At 58.7% G+C, this 20,375-nt stretch overlaps 2 protein-coding genes across 3 annotated transcripts; one reads left to right on the top strand and one right to left on the bottom strand.

Moving 5' to 3' along the window:
- Positions 1 to 1,998: 1,998 nt before the first annotated feature.
- On the bottom strand, positions 1,999 to 11,843 carry SNUPN (snurportin 1). 2 transcript variants are annotated; one of them, XM_042803987.1, is made up of 8 exons: positions 11,627 to 11,843; positions 11,311 to 11,461; positions 10,420 to 10,524; positions 10,186 to 10,282; positions 9,488 to 9,585; positions 9,073 to 9,150; positions 7,068 to 7,148; positions 1,999 to 3,063 (listed from the first exon to the last, which is right to left on the bottom strand). In XM_042803987.1, the coding sequence occupies exons 1-8, from the start codon at positions 11,776 to 11,778 to the stop codon at positions 2,734 to 2,736; spliced, it is 1,092 nt and encodes a 363-aa protein (XP_042659921.1). In that variant the 5' UTR covers positions 11,779 to 11,843; the 3' UTR covers positions 1,999 to 2,733. The 2 variants fall into 2 exon arrangements, with proteins under 2 accessions (XP_042659921.1, XP_042659922.1); XM_042803988.1 differs by lacking the exon at positions 7,068 to 7,148.
- A 299-nt stretch (positions 11,844 to 12,142) lies between these two features.
- On the top strand, positions 12,143 to 17,047 carry SNX33 (sorting nexin 33). The gene is made up of 3 exons (XM_042803986.1): positions 12,143 to 12,292; positions 12,760 to 14,651; positions 16,220 to 17,047. The coding sequence occupies exons 2-3, from the start codon at positions 13,211 to 13,213 to the stop codon at positions 16,471 to 16,473; spliced, it is 1,695 nt and encodes a 564-aa protein (XP_042659920.1). The 5' UTR covers positions 12,143 to 12,292; positions 12,760 to 13,210; the 3' UTR covers positions 16,474 to 17,047.
- The last annotated feature ends 3,328 nt before the right edge of the window (positions 17,048 to 20,375 follow it).

Genomic DNA, 20,375 nt, shown 5'->3' with positions numbered 1-20,375 from the left:
ATTTAGATGCATGCTGTACCTCCAAACTGTGGGAGCGGTGACCCCAGGACAGGACATCAGCTCCCCAGAGCAGCCTCGCCTCTCCCGCCGGCCCTTCCCGGCAGCGACATCCTCCCTTGCCGGTATTTCTGCCCCGCAGCCTTCCCCCACGGGCGGGTGGGAGCCCTCCCGCCGCGCAAACAGGCGCCCGGGATTTCCAGCCGTTTCTTTGCTCTCGCCTCCTCTACAATCCCTAAACTGCAATCCCCAGCTGGCCACAGATGGAGGCGGATGGATGGAGGGGCCAGGACCCAGGGGTAGCAGGGCCCCCCCCCCCTCCAGCTCCCCAGCACTGCACAGCAGCGGCCCCTCCGAAAAAAAAAAAAAAACAAAACCCAGGCCCCGGGACAGGGGGACATTTTGTTCAGCCGAGGAGGACTGCGTTGGCAAAGTGCCCACAGCCTGAGCCTGTGCACCTAACTCGGAGAAAATGGAAGAAAGGGCAGAGGGAAGGGGCTGAGCCCGGAGCTGGATGCGGGCTGAGAGCTGGCTGGCTGTCCTCCAGAGCCTCCCCATCCACAGGTTGAGCTGCTCGCTCAGCTCTCCTGCCCCAGACTAAATTTAAGCCCCCCGGAGTGGGGTGACCCCTCCTCGGCCACTGCCGAAGCTGCCGCCTGTTCCCGGGCAGGGAACAGCTGGGAGCGGGATCGCACCCAGCGAATAAAATAGTCACAGCAACAAACTGCGTTGGCCCCGGTGACTTCCGTTTAACACCCTCTCTCCAAACACAGCCCTTTCGTTTCCAACAGGAATTGTAACGCAAATATTTATTTCTCCAGCCCAGCTCATGCTTTTAAAAGGGAAACTATGCGGCATCATCTGGAGCCGGCGGAAAGCTACAGTCGCTTCCCTCTTGCTCTCCTCCATCGATGGGAGCAAGCAGCTGAAGGCAGCCCCTCTTCAGCTGTATTTTCTCTCCTGCCCACTCCCCTCCCTGGGCTGGAGGACCTTGAAAGGCGGCTGTAGGGCAGCAGGGAGGCGGTAACCTGAGCTGCAGCTTTCTCTGCCCTCAGGGATGCACAAATCTTACATCCAGATACCCACCTCCGGGTTTAATTGCCTGACAGGAAGGAAAACTATGCTGACAGGAGGCTGGATGCGGTCTCCCGGCCGGGGCTCTCCCCGCGGTCCTCTGCCAGCTGGTGAGGCCGAAGCGTAGGGGGAACCCGCAGCCGGAGCAGCCCTGAGCCTTCGAGGGATAGGGAGGATAAGGCAGCCCAGGTGTTTGTCCTCTTCCCCCGGGGCCAGTTGCTTCACATGCTAAAATAAAAAAAAAAAAACCAAACCAATCTAACAAAAATAATAAGCAGCCTTTTGAAAAAAGGCACTCGGCCGCATCGAAATGCTGTGGGGCTGGGGTGCCGCTTCCTCCCCTCCCGCAGCCAGCTCTGGCCGCGGTTAGGACAGCTCCTGCTGCCCGCTGCTCTAATCAATAGCGGCTGCACAGGCGGCCCACACGCTTGGCACAGAAACGGGCGTTTTTCTGGGAAAAAACGGCGGGTGCGAGGGCAGGATAGAAGTGCCCCCGCTATCTGCGGGCAGCCATCCCCGCTCTCTGTATCTCCTCCTGGAGACCGGCCCTCCCCCGGGGGCATTTTCGTAGAGGCTCCCCAGCGCCCGTGTTTAGGCTGATAGTTCATCTCCCACGCCCCCTCCGCCGGGGGGGGGGGGGGGGGGGGGGGGGGGGGGGGGGGGGAGCGGGCCCTTAATCTCCCTCTGGAAAACGACCCCGGGGGGCGGTGAGTGTGATGGTTCCATCCCCAGGAAAACCAGGGGAGGCAGCGGGCGGTGCGGGGCAGCGGCGGGGAGGGACCGAAGCACCTCGGCGTGCAGAGGAGACTCAAACCCACACGAGCATTTCCTCCGCTCCAGTTAGCGCTGCCACCGATTTGTCAATCCCTATTTGGGAGGCACAGCACGCATCCACCCTTAGGTAGCAGGAAGACGCTCAAGAATTTGTCTTTTCTGAGAAACCTTTTATTTGGCACAATCAATGCTAGCGTTTTTCAGAGCGAAACCATTCCTTCCTCCCCCTACTGAGAAAAGCCTCGAGTACAGGCTTCTGCCGCGCTCGCACCGCACAAAGCTGTGCTCGGAGGCAGGGCCTGCTGCGACGCGAGGAAATTCAGTTTTTCCTAGTAACGTGTGGGCGTGGAAAGCCCAGCCTTTGGATTTACAGCAGCCCGCTGTAAACTTTTTGTTACTAGAAGCGGGCTGACCGCAAAACTTTCATTGAGAAGGCGTCGGCAAGGAGCGGGATCAAAGGCTGAAATGCCCCCAATTTCCAGGGCCGGGGAGGTGGGGCTGGGGTTACGAGCAGCAGCTGCACCTCGGAGGTCTGAGCACTGTTCTTACCCTGGAGCTTTGCCAGGGGCTTTAACAGAAGCAGGGCCAGGAGCTGAACCGGGAACCCTGTGGCGTGGGGACAGATCGCTTCATTCCCCAACGCACAACTGCCTTAGCAAAGAATCTGACAATCCTGTTAAGGCCTCACAGAAGCCTGGGGGGGGGGGGGGGGGCGGAAATAAAAAAAAAAAATCCAGAGGCACTTGGAGAAAGATATTCCGCTTTTGTGCCCTTTAAACAAAACCATCCTATTTTATAACCTTTGCCCCCCTCTCAGGGAGCATGAGTGACAGTGAGAAGCAGGGAACCTTTTGCTTTCTCCTTACCCAACCGGTCTGTCCCAGCAGCCTAATTCTCCATCTGGCTCACTGCTTCATCCTGGCTCTCCAGAGAGTTTGCTGGCTGAGGGGTAGACAAGTGTTCCAGCTCGTAATGTCCGTTCCTCGCGGCCGCCGCGCCGCTCGGGTGACCCTTCTCTGCTGCCAGCTTTTTATTCTTCTTGCTCTCAATGATCTGCTGGAGCTGACGCCCAGCGTAGTCTGGTTTGGCAGTGAGCGCAGTCGCGGGCACGGCGAGCCCGAGGATTTCGGGTACCATGTAAGGCCGGAGCCAGCCCACCAGCGGGGTGCTGCCAGGGGTGTAGTGGGTCTGCTTGTGGTAGAAGAGAAGCCCATCGACCTGTAAAAAAGAGGGAGAGCGAATGAAAGGCCTGAGCTGGAGGCTTTTGCAGGTGGATGACAGAGCGCCAGACGAGAGCACCGCTCTCCATTTACAGGCCAAAACTACCAGCTGGATCGTTTTTCCTCAAGCAGTGCAATAAATAGCGGAAGGGAAAGAAGAAACCTGCAGAGCTCCTGCCCTGAGAGATCAGCGCGAGCCCAGCGACTGCCGGATGGCTCTAAAGCGTCAAAGGCAAACAATTTCAGCCCGACGTCGGCATGGGCCAGCACTTTTCCTCTGGTTGCTATGATCCCATTCTGCAGAAAGGCCATCAGGTTTCTGAATGAGGCAGCGCACAAAAAGCCCACTTTACTGGATTAAGGTTATTTTAAATAATGCATTTGGAGAGTAATTAGTCAGCGCGCAGGACGCCAAGGAGCCCCGATTCGCAACGCTGCTACAGCTCTTTCAGCTGGCTTATGCAAAATAAATTCTTCATGTTTCCCAAGAGAGAACTTCTTCAGCAATCAATGACAGTTAAGGGCACTCAGGACTTTGAAGGTTTAGGCCCTAACTCTTGTGCTACTATTTCCACACTCTGCAATACTGCAGCTGGCTGACGTTTTCCCCGCTTCCCCACCACACTCGGGGATTTTCACCCCCTCTTCCCGTGCTTCCCAGGGGTGCACTCTGCAAGGTTAGATCCTGCTGTCAGGCTGAGTAACGCTGGAGGTGGTGCTCCTTTTAGCTCAGCCTCGCAAGCTCTTAAAAGCCCATTTGGCTACGAGTGAGAGAGGCTGAGTGGGCAGAAGAGATGAGAAAAATGAGCCCACCACCTCGGGCTGAATTGCTGCGGGGCCCCTCACCGAGCCTACAGCCCCCAGAATGTAGATGGCAGAATGGCACAGTGTACCGGCGGTGAGCTGAGGCATGGGTGAACCAAGTGGATCGAGGGGATTTCTGCTACCGTGCTGGACCATGAGCCAGGCCGAGCAAAGAGCAGCCCTGTGTCTGCCTCTGCATCGTGGATGCCAACTGCCATCAGGGCAGCTAGAGCTGCTCGCACTACCCTGTCCGTAATTTTCAGGCCCTGTGAAGATCTTGCAAAATAACCCCAGAAAATAAAAAAAAAGGGGGGATTCCTGCACTAAGAAAACATAAAACCAGAACAGTAAACATCACGATGAGCTTGTGTAACCCTCTGGATATCTAAAGTACAAAGCTCTTTCCTCTCCCTGCCTCCCGGGAAGACTTGGGAAGAGCCGGATTCTGCGGCGCTCCGGCACCGCGCCTGCACATCCAGCCCATTCCTGCGGGTGCGCGGCGTCTGATGAGCAACGGGGATTCTCCAGCACCCACAGGAATGTTTTGGTAAAGATCAGAGCCTGGAAAGGCTTCTGCCTTCCAGAGCGCTCCAAAGATCTTTGCCAAGCTGGAGAACTCAAAGGAGTTCAGCCTGGTGGTGAGTCAGGTCATGTTCCTCCTTCCCCAGATTTCTCTTCAGTTACTCCCAGATTTCTTCCAGTTTATTTAATTTGTTGGCCAGGTCCCTACCCCGAGTCACTGCACTGACACCAGCCACATCAGAATAAAGGGCTGACACTGTCCCTAAATGGCTGAACTTGATGAGAAACCGGCCTGGGAGGATTTCACAGCTACGCTTTTCAGATTTTAGGCACCTAACTACTCCCGTTCCTTCACACCAAGGTTTCTCAGAGGATTTGGCTCCCCCTGCCTTCAGGGAAACCTGAACGTTGTTTTACTCAAATCTGAGAGTAGGACAGTAGCTCTTCAGATCCACTCCAAAAAAACACTTCAAGTTCAGTGCCAGTCAACTGATCCAAAGTCCACTGAATTCCGTGGAAACAATTTCCACTGAATACAGCGGACTGGGTCCTGACTCCAAGGTTACAGATTAACTCTGAAGCCCCGGATCTGAACCACCACTGTTGCCACCACCCGCACGAGATCCTTCTAAGGATCACAAGACACCGGGCCCAGGCATAAGATGACCTCTATTATACTGCACTCTCTCTAACAAGGCTGTATTTTGCCTTCTGTAAAGTTTATTTCGTGATGTGGTGTCGGTGGAAGCTGCTTACAGGGGTTTCTTGGGCTCCCTCTTGTGGCACCTGACGAAGAGACCCACGGTTCCCTTCATTCCTGGAAGCAGCACCACGTTTTCTGTGGGGTTACTGGCTGCTTTGGGCCAAATTACACCGTGCTTCACTTGTTGGGGCTGCGCCCCGATGTCTAGAGCTGAGAACCTGGGGGGAAAAAATCACAGCTGGATTACAAGGGAGAGGCTGAGCACCTCCATCTCCTTCCCGCAGCGTTTCGCAACGCTCTCCTCCGCAGCCTGAAAGTTTTCTGCTCAGGCCACGGTGGGGCAAAACTCCTCACAGGCTTTTCTCGTGGGAGCAGATGCCTCAGGAAGGAATGAGGCTTTTTTCAGTAAAGACGGGGAGGACTGTTTCTGCAGAGGCACTCGGAGCATTCGTAATTGAGCAAGCCAGCTGCAGGAGACCTGGGACGGCTTCTCAACACTCCCCCATCTGTGTTCAGAGAGGGGTCTGGCAAGACCAGCAAGGGGCTGGGACTTTCCAACTCTCTCTAATGACTGTCCTGGCTTACGAGGAGCAGAAGGCGAAGTCAGCCCTCACAGCCAAATTAGCGTCCCTTCAATTTAAACCTGCACTTTATGTTAATCGCTAACTTGGGGCAGGAGAGCAGAAGAGAGGCAGTCAAATCAACAGGGCTTTTGGCTTAGCGGGACAAGCGGCCTCTGTAGAGGCTGGTCCTGATCTAGAGCTGCGACTGGGCACTCCGCAGGAACCGCTGCACTGGAGGAGCTTCTGGCTCCCAGATGTTTGTCACCGACACCGCGCCGGAATGCCATCGCCTCCTCCATCCTCTTCTGCTTCAGTGCCAAGCCAGCCGGGGCAGTCAAAAGCAGCCGGAGCTGTTTCCACGAGGGCCTCCGACCCGCTCTTCACCATCACACGGAGTGGAGCTGGGTGGCACATTGATTTCCCTGTCCTGCCCTTCTCCCACGGGTCAGCAGAGAGGCCTGAACAGCACAACAGCACCCGCTCCTGCAGCTGCTGAAGCCAACGCAGGTGTCCTGTTCAGCCGCTCTTGCTGGGGGAACGGCCACCCCCGAGAGCACCAAGAGCTGCGGGAGCCGAGGGCAGGGAGCTGCCGGTACCAAAGCAAAAAGCAGAGCTCGCATTATCCCCTCCACAAGATCCAGCAGGAGGACAGACTCATCTGAACCTCTCCCAGCCATTTCTGTTACAGCCACCTGCCCCCCAGCTCCAGTATGTCTCAGGGGTCCAGCACTAACACCCAAACCCCTCAAAGATCAATCGGGAGCTTACCCCCACCCTTCTTCCTCCCCTCAAGACACAAGGTAGCTGGGTGCCTTGCACACAGATGGGAGTGGCTAGACTGAGGAAACACAGAGCCTGTGACAGGGGTCAGGGAAAGACACCGCTCTGCCCACCCCGCAGACCTCCCAAGGAACACCACCGTGTTTGAGGGACCACACCGCAGAGATCCACCCGCCCGTACCCACGCAAGCCCACCCAGGACAGCGGGCAGCACCAGCTCTGACCCCCCCAAAAGACCAGCTGTCCATCACACTGCCCCACGAACGTGAGCTATGCTGATCCTGGAGACAGCCTGGGTGTTTGCATCAACCCTTTCTTCTTCCCCAAGGGCTCTGTCGGACAACGGTCAGTGGCAGCCCAAAGGCAGGGAACGCTACCGTTTAACTCTTGCTAATTAGTTTGGTTGGATGCAGCCTGTACCTGGTGACAGGGTAACAGATCAGCCACGTGCACGGAAGGCAGCCATCCCCCAGTACAGGGAAACAACAGCGCAGCTCGGCAAGCTTCTCGCAGGCCTCGGGAGCACGCAGCTCCCAGGAGAAGGGGTTGCACCTCTCTCCAAGCGCTAGCAGATGCGCAGCGGGGCTGTCTCTAAGGCTGAGGTCCAGGCCCCCGCCTGCGTGTTCTCACCTCGAAGGGGAAGTCCATAGCCAGCACCTTACACAGACTGTCCGAGGAGCAGGGGAAGTTCTGCAGGCCCACAAATTTGAACTGAAAGAGTAAGAAAGGGTTAGGAGAGACAACTGCATGGCCTAAAGCAGAACAAGTCACTGAATCAAGCACTGGTGCGGAGGCAGCTCAGAAGGAAGGATTCTCCCCCAGTGCAGGATCCAGCGTGCGAGGGAAAGGCTGAGGGACAGGCGTCAGATGAAGCAATCAGAGAGATCTCAAGCAGGGGCCACATCATTAAGCTGCTGGCCTTCCTGCCACAGGGCATCGGGGGCCCAAAAGCACAAACAGGCTCAAAAGAAGATGAGAACAGCTCCTGAAAGGCAGGTCCCCAGCAGCCATTAACTCCACAATCTAGGTACAACCACTGGCTGGTGAAGTCTGAGGGAACACGATAGCCATCTCCAATTTCTTACTCTTTCCACAGCAACTGGTCTCTCTGATTACTACGGGTTATTGGGACAGACAGAGCTCTGATGCGATTTGGAACAGCAATTCATAAGCAAAGCCCAGATCTAGAGACAAAACAAGAAGACTAAGCTGTCCATCAGTGCCAGTTATATCCCACTGGAGTCACTGGGAGTGCCTGCGTGAAAGCTGGCGAAAATCACCCTAGTCACCAGAGAGGATGGGGTGGGAATGGTCACCAGGGATAACCCCACCATCTCTCCAGCAATGCTGGGTAAAGCACGGACATGGCTGCGACTTCACAGATCTCACTCCAGAAACAGCAGATGACCTTTAAAAGACCACCAATGGATTGCCACCACGACGCCCAGACAGTATGAAATCTAGAGTGCCCATAATGGTCTAATTTCAGGTATTTTCTTTCCCTCTCTGGCATTTAATGAGATGTGGAGGGGAGAGACTCAGCGCACAGCTCCCTCACGCTCCCGATACCTCTTTTCCAAGCATGTAAGACTGCAGGAAGGACTTTTCAGGAGAGCTGACCCTGAGATGCTCTTTTAACCAAAATAGAAAATGATGACCTCTGGGCAGGATGCAAAGCAGACAGACGTCTGCTCCAGGATGCTGGCTCAGCCAAGCAAATCTTTCCACCCAGGAAATGAAAGCTGAAACAACCCCCCGTTCATTAGGTAGCTGTCTTCTGGATATTCCCACTGGAGTCAGAACAGGATGTTCTCCAATTACAGATACCTTCACTGCTGGCACAGAAACGGTCATCCCCATTTATGACTGATCTGCTGAAGCCGCAGGAGCTGCTCTGCTTTGCTGTGCCTGAGCACGCACGGGGGCTGCGCAGACATCAAGCCCCGCTTTGCAAACTGTGCTCCATAAGCCAGGCTGCTAAATCTCTCATTTCTGTCCCCAAAAACCACTTCCCAAGCTGCTGTGGGTTCTAGGCCTGACCTCCATGTGTAAGTCTTCAAATGAAGGCTTTGCATCCCTTTGCTCAGCAGGGACTCCGGGTGGCAACCCGGCATCCATCCCAACAACTTCAATGATTAGTTTAAGCAGGAGGGAAGGCTAAAGCTTTATGAGCCTTTCCCCTTGCCTTGCGAACCCGTAAGACTACTCAAGAATAAATCCCATTGTAGTCAGGCTGCCGTCCAACGCTGCCCCTGTAGAAACCACACTGGTTTTCCATTCCATTTAAAGGGAAAGCTAAAAATGGCATGGAAGTTAGCTGATACCCTGCAGTCTGATCTCTCTCAGCACTTTGGCTGGAGGAAAAAAAAAAAAAAACCAACGAAACAAACAAAAAACCCCCACAAAAAAACAAACCACATTCATTTGCAATATTCAGTGGTTCTATTTACATCCTGAATGTGATATCCCAATTCATCAGTACACTTTGAAGCCTGATCTGTGAGGAGGGGGAAAAAAAAAAAGAAGGAAAAAAAAAAAGAAGAAAAAACTTCCACCTGTGAAACAAACTTCTGACATCTGCTGAACAGGAGAGCTTACCGCTCCATCCTCCTCCTCCTAGTACAAAAGAACTTACTGGATTAATCCTGCTTTTCTCTCCCAGCCCTTCCTCCTCTTGGATCTTTGAGGAAAGCCAGAAGAATCTGAAGTCGGTCTGTGAAAGGAGGCAGAGAGTTAATGACTATCCACCACACATCACCCACCAGCAGCTGCCGAGTGTCTCCATTCCTCCGCACTTGCCCAGGTGATTTACAAACTCAGTTTCACCCGCAGAACCAGCCAGCACCCCAAACTCTGCAGCTTCCCCCGATACCTCTAAAAGACACACCCAATTATCCCAGTAGCTGGCAGCCCATAAGCTGTAGAGGTGCTGGTGCTTTCATGAAATACCCATCCCACTCCACAGTGGACTACGTCCAGTGCTGGCTGCAAAGCAGCTGATGGAACAGGGAACAAAAGGAAGGGTAGGGCAGAGCGGGGAGATTCAGTACCTGGCAGTCATAAACAGGGTGTCCTCTCCAGCACATCACATCGAGGATGTAGTATGTCTGCTCCACCTCACTGTAGATGCAGTCCAAGATGCAGTACACTGCACACAAACACAGGGAGGTCCAGGCATGCTCCAGAGGCTGCCTAACCCAACAGGCAAATGGCAGATCAAACCTCTCCTGCATTAAGCCTGCCCTGATGTAAGGCTGTGAGATGCAGAGGGATCCGCTTCTGCTAACAGAAGCTGCAACCACAAGAAGCCTTTAGCTTGAGGAGTCTCACCAGGCTACAAAGGTACCAGCCAGCAGCACTGCAAGCAAAGGCACGTTTCAGAAAACGGCATTTATCAAACAGTAACCCCTCCTCCGGGCAAGAAAGCAACTACAAGAGGTATTAAGAAAGACCACACCATACACAGCTCTCTGTCGGAAGACAGAGAGGATGTTGATGTTTAAGAGTGTCAGTTAACCAGGCAGCTAATTAAAAGATGCTCTTATCTAGCGTAAAGGTATCTGATATTGTCCATGTCTAGTTATCTCCAGGGATACGTGGACAGGCCTAAAGCTAACTACCCCCAGCGCCAGAAAAGGACAGGGCTCCGGGGAGCTGGAAGAGCAGCACCGAGCCTGCCACACACACGCTCACAGGGAGAAGCAGGCATTCCCCTCTCTCCATCCCAAATTCCTCCGCACAACATTACCTTTCTCGTTCACTGAATTGTGCCGGTTCCCCCCTGGAAGTAAGGATGGGAACCTGTTGACACAGAAGCCACTCTTGGTGTAAGCTGCCGTTGTGCCCTGTGAGGAAACAGAAGAGAGGTGGGGAAAAAAAAAAAAAAAAGTCAAGGCAGGCATGCAGGCCAGTCTTATGTTGGTTGGGAAACGGGTACAGGTCCTTTAGCAGATGGTGAGACACCACCACGGCTGCCACTCACCCTGGACGCCACGACCAGAGCCCTTTTCCCAATGGGACACACCACTACAACCCACTCCTGCTCCAGATCCAAGGGGACGTCGACCAGCCATTCTGACAGCATCAGCTATAGAGAAATCCAGGAAACAAAAAAAAAAAAACAAAAAAAATCAGCTAGTAAAAACTCTGCTGAAGTTATGGAAAACACAGCTGAAGGATAAAGTGAGAAGATTTTGAACTGGCTTCAGCAGCTACACTGGGGGCTTCAGAGGCAACTCGCAGTGCTCATCACCCTGCGCTACAGCACCAAAGGGGCTCCCTCCCTCTCCAACCCGCCTGCACAACAGGCTCTCCCCCAATTCCTCCTCTTTCCTCCCAGCTGCTGACTAAGCTTCCGACTACAGCATGGAGCTCACAGTCCTCACCTGGGCACTCTGTACCTTGGTTCCTACTCCAGTGCTTTAAATTTACTTATAAATCCATGTCAGAGCTTAGAGATTCCTAAATATTGGGAGCAAAGAGCCCATACAAGTTGACCTCTTCAGTGGCTGTCTGCGATCACCTGAAAGGCTGTAGGTCTTTTAGGACCAATAAGGCAACCAAGGCTGATAAAATCCACCAGCTTGAGGTTTCCCTTCCTTCCTGGTGCCCCAGACATGGGGAGAAATGGCAGTCTTTAGCTGACTGCTGCACAACAGGAGACAAACGCTGCTGAGCTGAGCTGAAACCCCCCCCCAAAGCATGCAGGCAACCCACCTCCGCTGTCCTCCACGCGAGTGCAGCACGTCTGAGGGGCAGACCTGAGGCATGGCTCCTCCCTGAGCACCAAACCAGGCGGGACACGCTACCTTCAGCCCGGACACAGCCATCACCCCCAGCCTCAACCATCGCTGGCAGGCAGGCAGCTCCTCACCTGGTTGGCGTAGCGCTTGGGCAACTTCTTGCCAGCGTCCACGTCCATCTCCTCTTCCTCTGCATCTTCCCCCTCTTTCTCCTCGCTCTCCACCCCTGTCCAGTCGTCCTCCGCCAGCCTCCTGGCATGGTTCACGTAGTCCAGCCGCCTCCTGGGAGGAGAGGGGGAAGGAAGCAGGCCGGCTTGCCCTCTGCGGGAGGCAGGCCGCCGCCGCCACCCGCCTCCATCCCCCCACACCCATGTCCCCGGGCCACCTCCCCACAGCCCGGGCCTGCCCGCCAACGGATCTCGCTCGCTCGCTCGCCCGTTCACTCACTCTCTCTGGAGGCGGAGGAGGCGCTGGCGGCGCTCGGCCTGCCCCGGGCCGCCGCGGGGTTTGTAGGCGGCCAGGCGGGGGTGCGGGCCGGCCGGGCTGTTGGGCCCCGCCAAGGTGGCGGCGGCCGCCAGCGCCGCGCTCAGCTCCTCCATGGCAACGCCCGCCCGGCGGCCGCTGCGCCGTGACGCACTTCCGCCTGCCGGCCGCCGCGCCCCCTGGCGGCGCGGAGGCTCCGTGTCGCGTGTCCGTGTGTGTGTGTGTCCCTCCCCGTGCCTCAGTTTCCCCTCCCGCCGCGAGTGGGACGGGGACACCCGTGGGCTGGGATGCCCGGGGTCACTCTGGGTTAGGGAGGCGGGAGCAGCCGGTGCCGCTAGCCGTGCCACCCCCCCCCCCCACCCCGGCCGCCGCGGGCCGCGGCGTGGCCGTGGGCGGGATCCGTTGCCTGCAGGGGGCAGCGTGGGACCCGCTCCCCGCTGTTCCCCAGCCGCCAACCGGGGAGCTCGGCGCTGCCGCGCGTCACGGGAGGCTGGAGGACAGCCCCCCGCGACACCGGGCACGCCGGGCACCGACACCGGGCAGCGGCACCGACATCGCGCAGCGGCACCGGCCGCCGACACCGGAACGGGGCGGCGGTACCGAGAGCGGCCCCCCCGGCCCGGCCATGCGGTGAGGGCGGGCTCCCCGGCCCCGGGCGCGGCGGAACGGGCTCCCCGCTCCCTCCTCCCGCGGCACCGGCAGCCGCCGGGCGCCCCCGTTGCGGTGGAGGGGGGGGGGGGGGCGGCCCCGATACCGGCCGCGGGGCTGCCCTGCCTTTGGGGACCCTTCCCCGCCGTCCTGCCTGGGATTTGCGGATTGCAGGGAGGGGGGAAAAAAAAAAAAAATCCAAACCAAACAAACAAAAAAAACCCCAAACCAAAACAACAACAACAACAACAAAAAAAAAAGAACCAAAACAACAACAAAAAAAAAATCCACCAAATCCCGGGAAAGCCGGCCCGGAAAGGAATTGCAAAATCCCCCCCGGCCGGGATCACGGGAGGTTGGGCTGGGTTTGGGGTCGATTCCCGGCGCTTTCCCGGCCCCCACCGGCTGGCAGGCGCTGGACGGAGGGAATCGGGGTGTTTTATCCACAGGAGCCCCGAGAAAAGTCGCTTTGGATTTATTTCCTCGCTGGCAGCCGGATCTTTTCCTTCTGGAAAGTGAAACCGTGGGATCGGCGTCCCGGGGAGATAAAACCTGCGTGGACATGGCAGAGCCCGGCTCTTGGTCCGGCCGGGGTTTATATCCCGCAGGAGTGGGGGAATCGCCGCTCGCTTGATCGGGGAATGTTGTTTTTAACCGGGGTGCTGGGATCGGGGGGGTCGCTTGGACATACGGACCACGGCGTCACCTCGTAAGGGATTTCTTCTTCGCCGTTTTTTATTTTCCTGAGAAATCAGCCAAGCCTTTTCCCACAGTGCGGGGCGGCCCCGGTGACGAGCAAGCTTGCGGTATCACCGAGGGGGCTTTTTTTTTTTTTTTTTTTTTCTGGCCGTGGGGATTGTGTTACGCCGTGTCCCCCCCTCCCCGCTCCCGGGACCGGCCATGGCGTTGAAAGCCAGAGCGCTTTACAACTTCCAAAGCGAAAACAAAGAGGAGATCAGCATCCAGGAGAACGAGGAGCTCGTCATCTTCAGCGAGAACTCCCTGGACGGGTGGTTGCAAGGCCAAAACAGCCGCGGGGAGACCGGCCTCTTCCCTGCCTCCTACGTCGAAATCCTCCGCTCCCGGTCGGGCTCCAACTACACGGACTACTCCGGCAGCCCGGCCGGCTCCCCCGGGCACGACTCCTCCTTTTACACAGCCCCCCCCAACCCTGGCATCTCCTACCAGGGCAGTTTCGAGGATGATGATGATGACGATTGGGACGACTGGGACGATGCTTGCACGGTGGTGGAGGAGCCCCGGAGCGCGCCGGGCACCAACGGGCACCCTTCGCCCAGCCTGCAGTACCCGGCGGCGTACGGGCACCACCAGCACGCCGGTTACCGTCCCAAACCGGCGCTGGAGAGGCAGGACAGCATGAGCTCCTCCAAGAGGGGCAGCGTGGTGGGGAGGAACCTCAACCGCTTCTCCTGCTTCGTCCGCTCGGGGGTGGAAGCCTTCATCCTGGGCGACGTGCCCCTCATGTCCAAGATCGCCGAGGTGTACTGCATCGAGATGGGCTCCAAAGGTCCCCAGTGGAGGGCCAACCCCCACCCCTTCATCTGCTCCGTGGAGGACCCGACCAAGCAAACCAAGTTCAAGGGCATCAAGAGCTACATCTCCTACAAGCTCACCCCCAGCAACATCAACTCGCCCGTCTACCGGCGGTACAAGCACTTTGACTGGCTCTACAACCGCCTCCTGCACAAGTTCACGGTCATCTCGGTGCCCCACCTGCCCGAGAAGCAGGCCACCGGGCGCTTCGAGGAGGACTTCATCGAGAAGCGCAAGCGGCGGCTGATCCTCTGGATGGACCATATGACCAGCCACCCCGTCCTCTCCCAGTACGAGGGCTTCCAGCACTTCCTCTGCTGCCGCGACGACAAGCAGTGGAAGCTGGGCAAACGCCGGGCGGAGAAGGACGAGATGGTGGGCGCCAGCTTCCTCCTCACCATCCAGATCCCCACGGAGCACCAGGACCTGCAGGACGTGGAGGACCGCGTGGACGCCTTCAAGGCCTTCAGCAAGAAGATGGACGACAGCGTCCTGCAGCTGACCAACGTGGCCTCGGAGCTGGTGCGCAAGCACGTGGGGGGCTTCCGGAAGGAGTTCCAGAAGCTGGGCAATGCCTTCCAAGCCATCAGCCACTCCTTCCACATGGACCCCCCCTACAGCTCGGACGCCCTCAACAACGCCATCTCCCACACCGGCAAGACGTACGAGACCGTGGGGGAGATGTTCGCCGAGCAGCCCAAGAACGACCTGTTCCTCATGCTGGACACTCTCTCTTTGTACCAAGGGCTCCTCTCCAACTTCCCAGACATCATCCACCTCCAGAAAGGTAAGGGTGGCTTCTTCTCCCCTGGTGATGACCCCTCCTGCATGGTGACCCCACATGGGTGGGAGCAGCATGGGGAGCGGGGCGGGGATGCAGCGAGGAAATCCTGTGGTGGGGATGGGGATGAGGATGAGGATTGGGATGAGGATTGGGGATGAAGATGGGGACCGTTGCCTGTGTCTCCCAGGGGGGCAGCGTGGTCCTTGCTGGCACACCTCCCCGGCCACCCCAGCCCAGGAGAAGGCTGCTGGGGCTGTTGGGTCCAGCCCAGGACCAGGTTTTCAATCCGGTGACGCCGTGGACTCCATAACTTCTTCCCAAAGCACTGGCCGGGGGGGGTCAGCGCAGGCATCGCTCCCCCCGAGCCGTGAGCAGGAGCCAGCACCATTGCTGCTGGCTCCAGGCTGCCTCGCATCCCCACCCACCTCCGGGGGGGGGATCAGGAAGGATTAGAGGGGGCCAGAGGTGTCTGCTCTGCCCTTTCTGGGGGAGGGCAGCGGGCAGGCGGGGCTGGGTGTCCCTTCGCACCCACGCAGCGGGGCTGTGACGCACACAGGGAGCCGGGTGTGGGAGTGGGGCCGAAGTCCCCACACTCCTCCCGGCCCGGCTGCCTGCAGCGGGGAGGGGAGACCCGTGCCGGAGTCCCCGGATTTTGAGGGGTGAGATGTTTTCCCCAGGGTGAAGCCAGGGCTGTCCGTGCCCGAGCACCCGGGGGTGTCCGTGCATCGCTCCGCATCCCCGGGGGAGGCTGGGACGGCAGAGGGGGAAGGGGAGGATGTGATCCAGCCCTGGCCGCTTCCTCGCCTTTCCCTCCCCGCGTTGTTTACCGCGGCGGGTGAAGAGGGGCTGGATCCCATCCGGAAGCGAGGCCGCGTGGGCAGAGCGGAAGGCAGGATTTGGCCTCCAACCTTTGCTTCTTCCTCCTCCTCCTCCTCCTCTCCTCTGGGAGCAAGGCTGGCGCGGCGGGAGCACCGTAACCCCGGGTCCGGTGTTCCCGGCAAGGGGCAAGGAGAGGGAAATAAAGCCCTGGGAGCTGCGGGCCAGATCCTGTTTTCAGGCAAAGAGCCTCAGTGCTAATGCGGGGGGAGGAATGCAGGGCTGGAGCCAGGCAGGATTCTTTCGAAACCGAGCTGTAAAAATAAAAAGAAGGAGGGGGAAAAACTGGTGTCAGGGCATCAGCCGCCCCGGGGAGAGGGAGATGCTTTCCCAGCGGAGCTCCAGCCGGCACCGCACGCCCTTCCCGCGCCCCGATTCACTGCGTCCCGGGCTGGGGTCTCCCAGGGCTGCTCCCGACCCCCATCCGTGGGGCGACGTCGACCATTTGCAGGGCAGGCTTGGCCGGGGCGCGTGGCTGTGACAGCACTGCCCCACGTCAGCTTCGCGCCCCGAGCTTTGAGTCGCAGCCCTCCAGCAGCCCGGCCCCCCCAAACCTCCTGCTAAATGTGAGGCTGACTGCCCAGGGGCGGGGTGGAAAAGGAGTCCGAGAGGGAAAAGGCTCCAGCACGGAGGGCGATGGGACTGGAGGGTCGCACGGATCCGTCAGCCTCTCACCCTTCCCCCTGCCTCGCCAGGCGCCTTCGCGAAGGTGAAGGAGAGCCAGCGGATGAGCGACGAGGGCAGGATGGACCAGGAGGAGGCGGACGGGATCCGCAAGCGCTGCCGCGTGGTGGGCTTCGCCCTGCAAGCCGAGATGAACCACTTCCACGAGCGGCGCGTGGCCGACTTCAAGAGGATGATGCAGTCTTACTTAAGGCAGCAGATCGTCTTCTACCAGCGCGTCAGCCAGCAGCTGGAGAAGACGTTGCGCATGTACGACAACCTCTAACGCCTCCGCTTGCTGCCACGCCGAAATTACGCACTTCTCTATCCGCAGCCTTGCAGAAACCTCCTTCTGTTTGTGATGGGCTGAGAACGAACGGGAACTCATGACGCTAGTGACCAAATACCTTTGGGATTTCTTCCCCTGCCTTCCTGGGCGGGCAGGCTGCGGTCCTGTGGGGAAGGGCTCGCCCGTGGGCTGGCCGTGCCTCCGCTTTCCCTGGGGACCTCTCACCCTGCCGCGGGTCTGGCAGGGGCGCGGGGGGGTCACAAGAGAGACGGACGTGGAGGTAGCGGTGCCGGTATCTCTGCCCAGTGATTTTTAGCTTTCTGAAAACCCATCCTCCTGGAGCAGAGAGGTGGGTGCATCCCAGCCCGCTGCGAGAAGAAATCAAAGCGGTCGACATTTTGCACACTAGAAGCTTTTCTGATGGAAAAAAAGAGAAGATCTTTATTTGGAAGAGAATGATTTTTTTTTTTTTTTGTCACGAGATATTTTCAATATTTTCCATTTTTTGCAAATGTTTCTGCAGCATTTTTACCAATCAGTTTTTAAATAGATGCACAGAGGCAAAGGGAAATCTCTTTCTCAAGCATGGCTGTTGACTGGGAAAAGGGAGAAAAAAAAAAAGAAAAAAAAAAAAACACAGCCTTTTCAATAAAATTGTCGGTAGAAAAAACACCCACCTCCTTCCAAGAGATGTCTGTGGAAAACGGAGCCACTCCAGGATTCTGGGCAAGGCTCTGCATCCGAGCATCCCCCAGCTCCCAGCCAGCTTCCGAAAATCCCCGTGCCGTGGGCGGCGGGGGGCTGAGCGCTGGGGACACACACACACCACACCAGCCTCCCTCCTGCTCTCCAGACAACCCTCCGTGGGGCAAATCCTGCCCTGTTTTGCCCAGCCCAATGGGACAGGACCCAGGGCAGCGTGCCGCTGCCTGGGGAGACAGCGGGGCTGGCACGGGGGCCTTGTTTTTGAAGGGAAATGGCTGGGATAAACCACAGCGAGGAAAGTTAGGGCCGGCTTGGCGTGGCTCCAGGGTTAAAATTAGCCCCGGCATGCAGGCCGGCGGGGTATTGTCAAAATAACAGCGGTGCTGGGAATGCGGCGGGCTGCGCTCCGTCCTCCCAGAGCCCTCCCCGGCCCCAGCCCGTGGGGATGAGCGCACCGAAATGCAGCCGGAGGCAGGACGCGCTTCCTCCTCCATCCCGGGTCCCCTTCACCCCAGCCCACCCCAATCCCATCCCATCCCAGCCCGCCCCAGCTCCTCCAGTGGCAGCAGCCATGGGAATAGGACAGCAAACCCCCGTCCGAACCCCCGCGGGGGTTAAGGCACCGTCCCAGCCCCGCTGGCCATGCACTGGATGACCGAGGTTGCCTTGGCCCCGTGTTGAGGCCAGATGCTGGGCAGGACAGCCTGTCCCTTCCCACCCCCCCACCCCCCCCAGCCCCGCTGCTGCCTGCTCTCCCTCGGGAGCACAATGGGCACGGGGTTGGAGCCTGTCACCCCCGTCCCCGGGCGGGCAGCCAGCCTCCGGCACCGCAAGCAGCCGGCGGGGTTGTGCTGGCACCCAGCTGCTCCATCCCAGCTTCCCCAGTCCCGGCTGAGCCCTGGCCGGGGTCCCCCATTGCAGCACGGTCCTCGGGATGTCCCCGCAGACAGATTTGGGAGGGACAAGGACCTGGGAGAGCCGATAGCAGTGTCGAGAGGGGTGCGTGCAGCCCAGGCGAAGGAATTAATCCTCCTCGGAGCCACCCTGATAAACGCTTGCAGATTTGGGCCCCAAACCCAGGCCGGTCACACCCTCGGCAGAGGCTGGACGCTGCAAAGAGCCGCCTCTGCTCACAGGGTGTGCGACCGGAGCGGGGAGACGTCCCACCTCCCCGGGGAGCTTGTCCTCCGCTCCAGCATCCTGGCATGGGGATGGGGACGGGGACAGGGTCTCTGCGGGCTGCGTGCACCCCCTCAGAAGACCGTGCCTCAGTTTCCCCAACTGAGACCTGTGCTCTCTGTGGTCCTTTGGCACTCACAAAGGTCTCTGTGCCTCACCAGCCCCCCCCCCCCCCCGCATACCCCCATGTCTGGACCATGCTCCCCGGGCTGGCTTGGCATGGCAAACCCATCGGCTGGGAAAACCTGCTTCCCATTAACATTCCTGCCTTTTCCCTCCGCTGCCTGGCAGCGAGTGGCTGGAGCCCTCTCCGCCTGCAGGCGGGCGTTTTGGGGTCTGCTTTGGCTGGGCGGGGGGATTAAGCATCCTCCTGGTGCCCCCCACACCTCTGACGGCATCCCACAAAAGGAAAGCACCGAGGTTTGGAGGATGGAACCGGCTCTGAGCATCCCAGCGGCTGCCCCAGTGCTCCCGCCGCTGGGTGGGCACCCACGGTGGTGCTGGGGAGCCGGGCTGGGGGTGCTCCCCGTGCTCCAGTGGTTTTGGTTGCTGCCCTTATCTGGGACACAGGCTGTTCGCTGCTCCCACTCAGGGTCACCGCAAGAAGGAAAAAAAAAAAAAAAAAAACCTGGGGCGCGCAGGGCCAAGAGGAAACGCCGGGAACACGGGGCAGGTCCGCTTCCTCCTCCCGCTTCCCAAGGCTGCTCCTGCGTGGGAAAGCCAAGGCCAAGGCACCAGCACGAGCCCCGCCGGCACGACAGCCGGGTGGGGAGGTGGCAGCGGCGGTGGGGGCTGGCGCATCCTCCCTGGGGAGCACCGAAGCTGGCACAGGAGAGCCCATCGCTGCCTCTGCTCCGGAGAGTGGCTTCCAGGGGCGCTTGTCTTCTTCCCTTTGGGCCTCTCCCCACTGTGGGGAAAAAAAAAAAAAAAAAAAAAAAAGCCAGCATCCTTAGTTTGACCTCTGGGAGATGGAGGTTTATATGCAGGCCAGGTCAGCGGGCAGTAGGGACAAGCTATACCCAACCCATGCCCATGTATCCCCCAGACCAGGAAGGCTCAGCTCGGTGGGATGAGCCACGTCCACAGCCAAACCAACCCTGAAGGTGTGTCCCCCGCAGTGTGCCCCCCGAGACTGGCCTAGGGCTGGGTGCCCTGGGGTGGGAGGACGCCCTCCTGGGTGCAGAAGCTGCCGGGGTCCTGCGGGGACCAGCTGAGCAGGCGGAGGCTGGGGATGTGCTGGGTGCCTCCTGCCCCGGCAGCTGGGATAAGCGGAGCTGCTGATCAGAGGTTCACCACGGGTGCCCCCCATCAGCCCCAAGTGCTCAGCAATTTGGGATGAGACACCAAAAAAGCCCAGCGGCCCAACCCAGCTCCTCCCCGTGGCAAAGGGGAGCAGGGGGGTGCAGCTCCCGGCGGGGCAGCCGGGCAGGATCAGGCCTGCCGGGCACGCTAGGCTGCCGGAGCTCTTAGCGAGCGCGTTGGAGAGGCAGAGCTGCCAACGGGGAGTGGGAAGCAGAGTCACACCAGCTCGTCGGGGCTGGCAGCAGGGGATGGAGAAGAGTGGGATTTTGGTGCCCGAAATGGCTGCAAGGTCCCAGCCAGACCCATCCCTGCCGTGTTGGGAGGTTGGACGAGCGTGTGCTCGCACCGAGGAGCAAGACCTCGCACAGGGGAGGGCGGCAGCGAACCGGGGGCAGAGGCAGACAGCTCAGACTGCCGCCTCGGATCTCTTAATCACTGCACTTCTCAAATATTTCCAAAGCGTGACCCTGACTCGGCTCCTCCAGGCAAGGCAACAAGCACCAGCTGGTTCCCTTGGCTGTAGCTATAAATGCTTCCTCCTGCTCCCAGCCTGGGGCAATTATTGGGGGGGGGGGGGGGGGGGGGGGGGGGAAGGTCAGCAGTGCCTCTACTAGGGGAATGAGCTGTGAAACCACCTTGAATTGCAGCAGGGGTTTACCAGCCCTCCTCATTCCCCTGGTGCTCTGCAAAGGGCTGGGTGTCCCATCCCCTCC

Source organism: Tyto alba, unplaced genomic scaffold (genome assembly GCF_018691265.1).
Source record: "Tyto alba isolate M040663 unplaced genomic scaffold, T.alba_DEE_v4.0 Super-Scaffold_41, whole genome shotgun sequence".
Lineage (NCBI taxonomy): Eukaryota > Metazoa > Chordata > Aves > Strigiformes > Tytonidae > Tyto > Tyto alba.
Note: the sequence above shows the minus strand (reverse complement) of the source record. Positions and strands in the feature narration are given on the sequence as shown.

Excerpts from the sequence above, each read along its gene's own strand:
- SNX33 (XM_042803986.1), top strand. The coding sequence starts at position 13,211 with ATGGCGTTGAAAGCCAGAGCGCTTTACAACTTCCAAAGCGAAAACAAA. Across the intron at positions 14,652-16,219 it reads CATCATCCACCTCCAGAAAG|GCGCCTTCGCGAAGGTGAAG; the intron begins GTAAGGGTGGCT and ends CTGCCTCGCCAG.
- SNUPN (XM_042803987.1), bottom strand. The coding sequence starts at position 11,778 with ATGGAGGAGCTGAGCGCGGCGCTGGCGGCCGCCGCCACCTTGGCGGGG. Across the intron at positions 9,586-10,185 it reads CAATTCAGTGAACGAGAAAG|TGTACTGCATCTTGGACTGC; the intron begins GTAATGTTGTGC and ends GTTTGTGTGCAG. Across the intron at positions 3,064-7,067 it reads CTATGGACTTCCCCTTCGAG|GTCGATGGGCTTCTCTTCTA; the intron begins GTGAGAACACGC and ends TCTTTTTTACAG.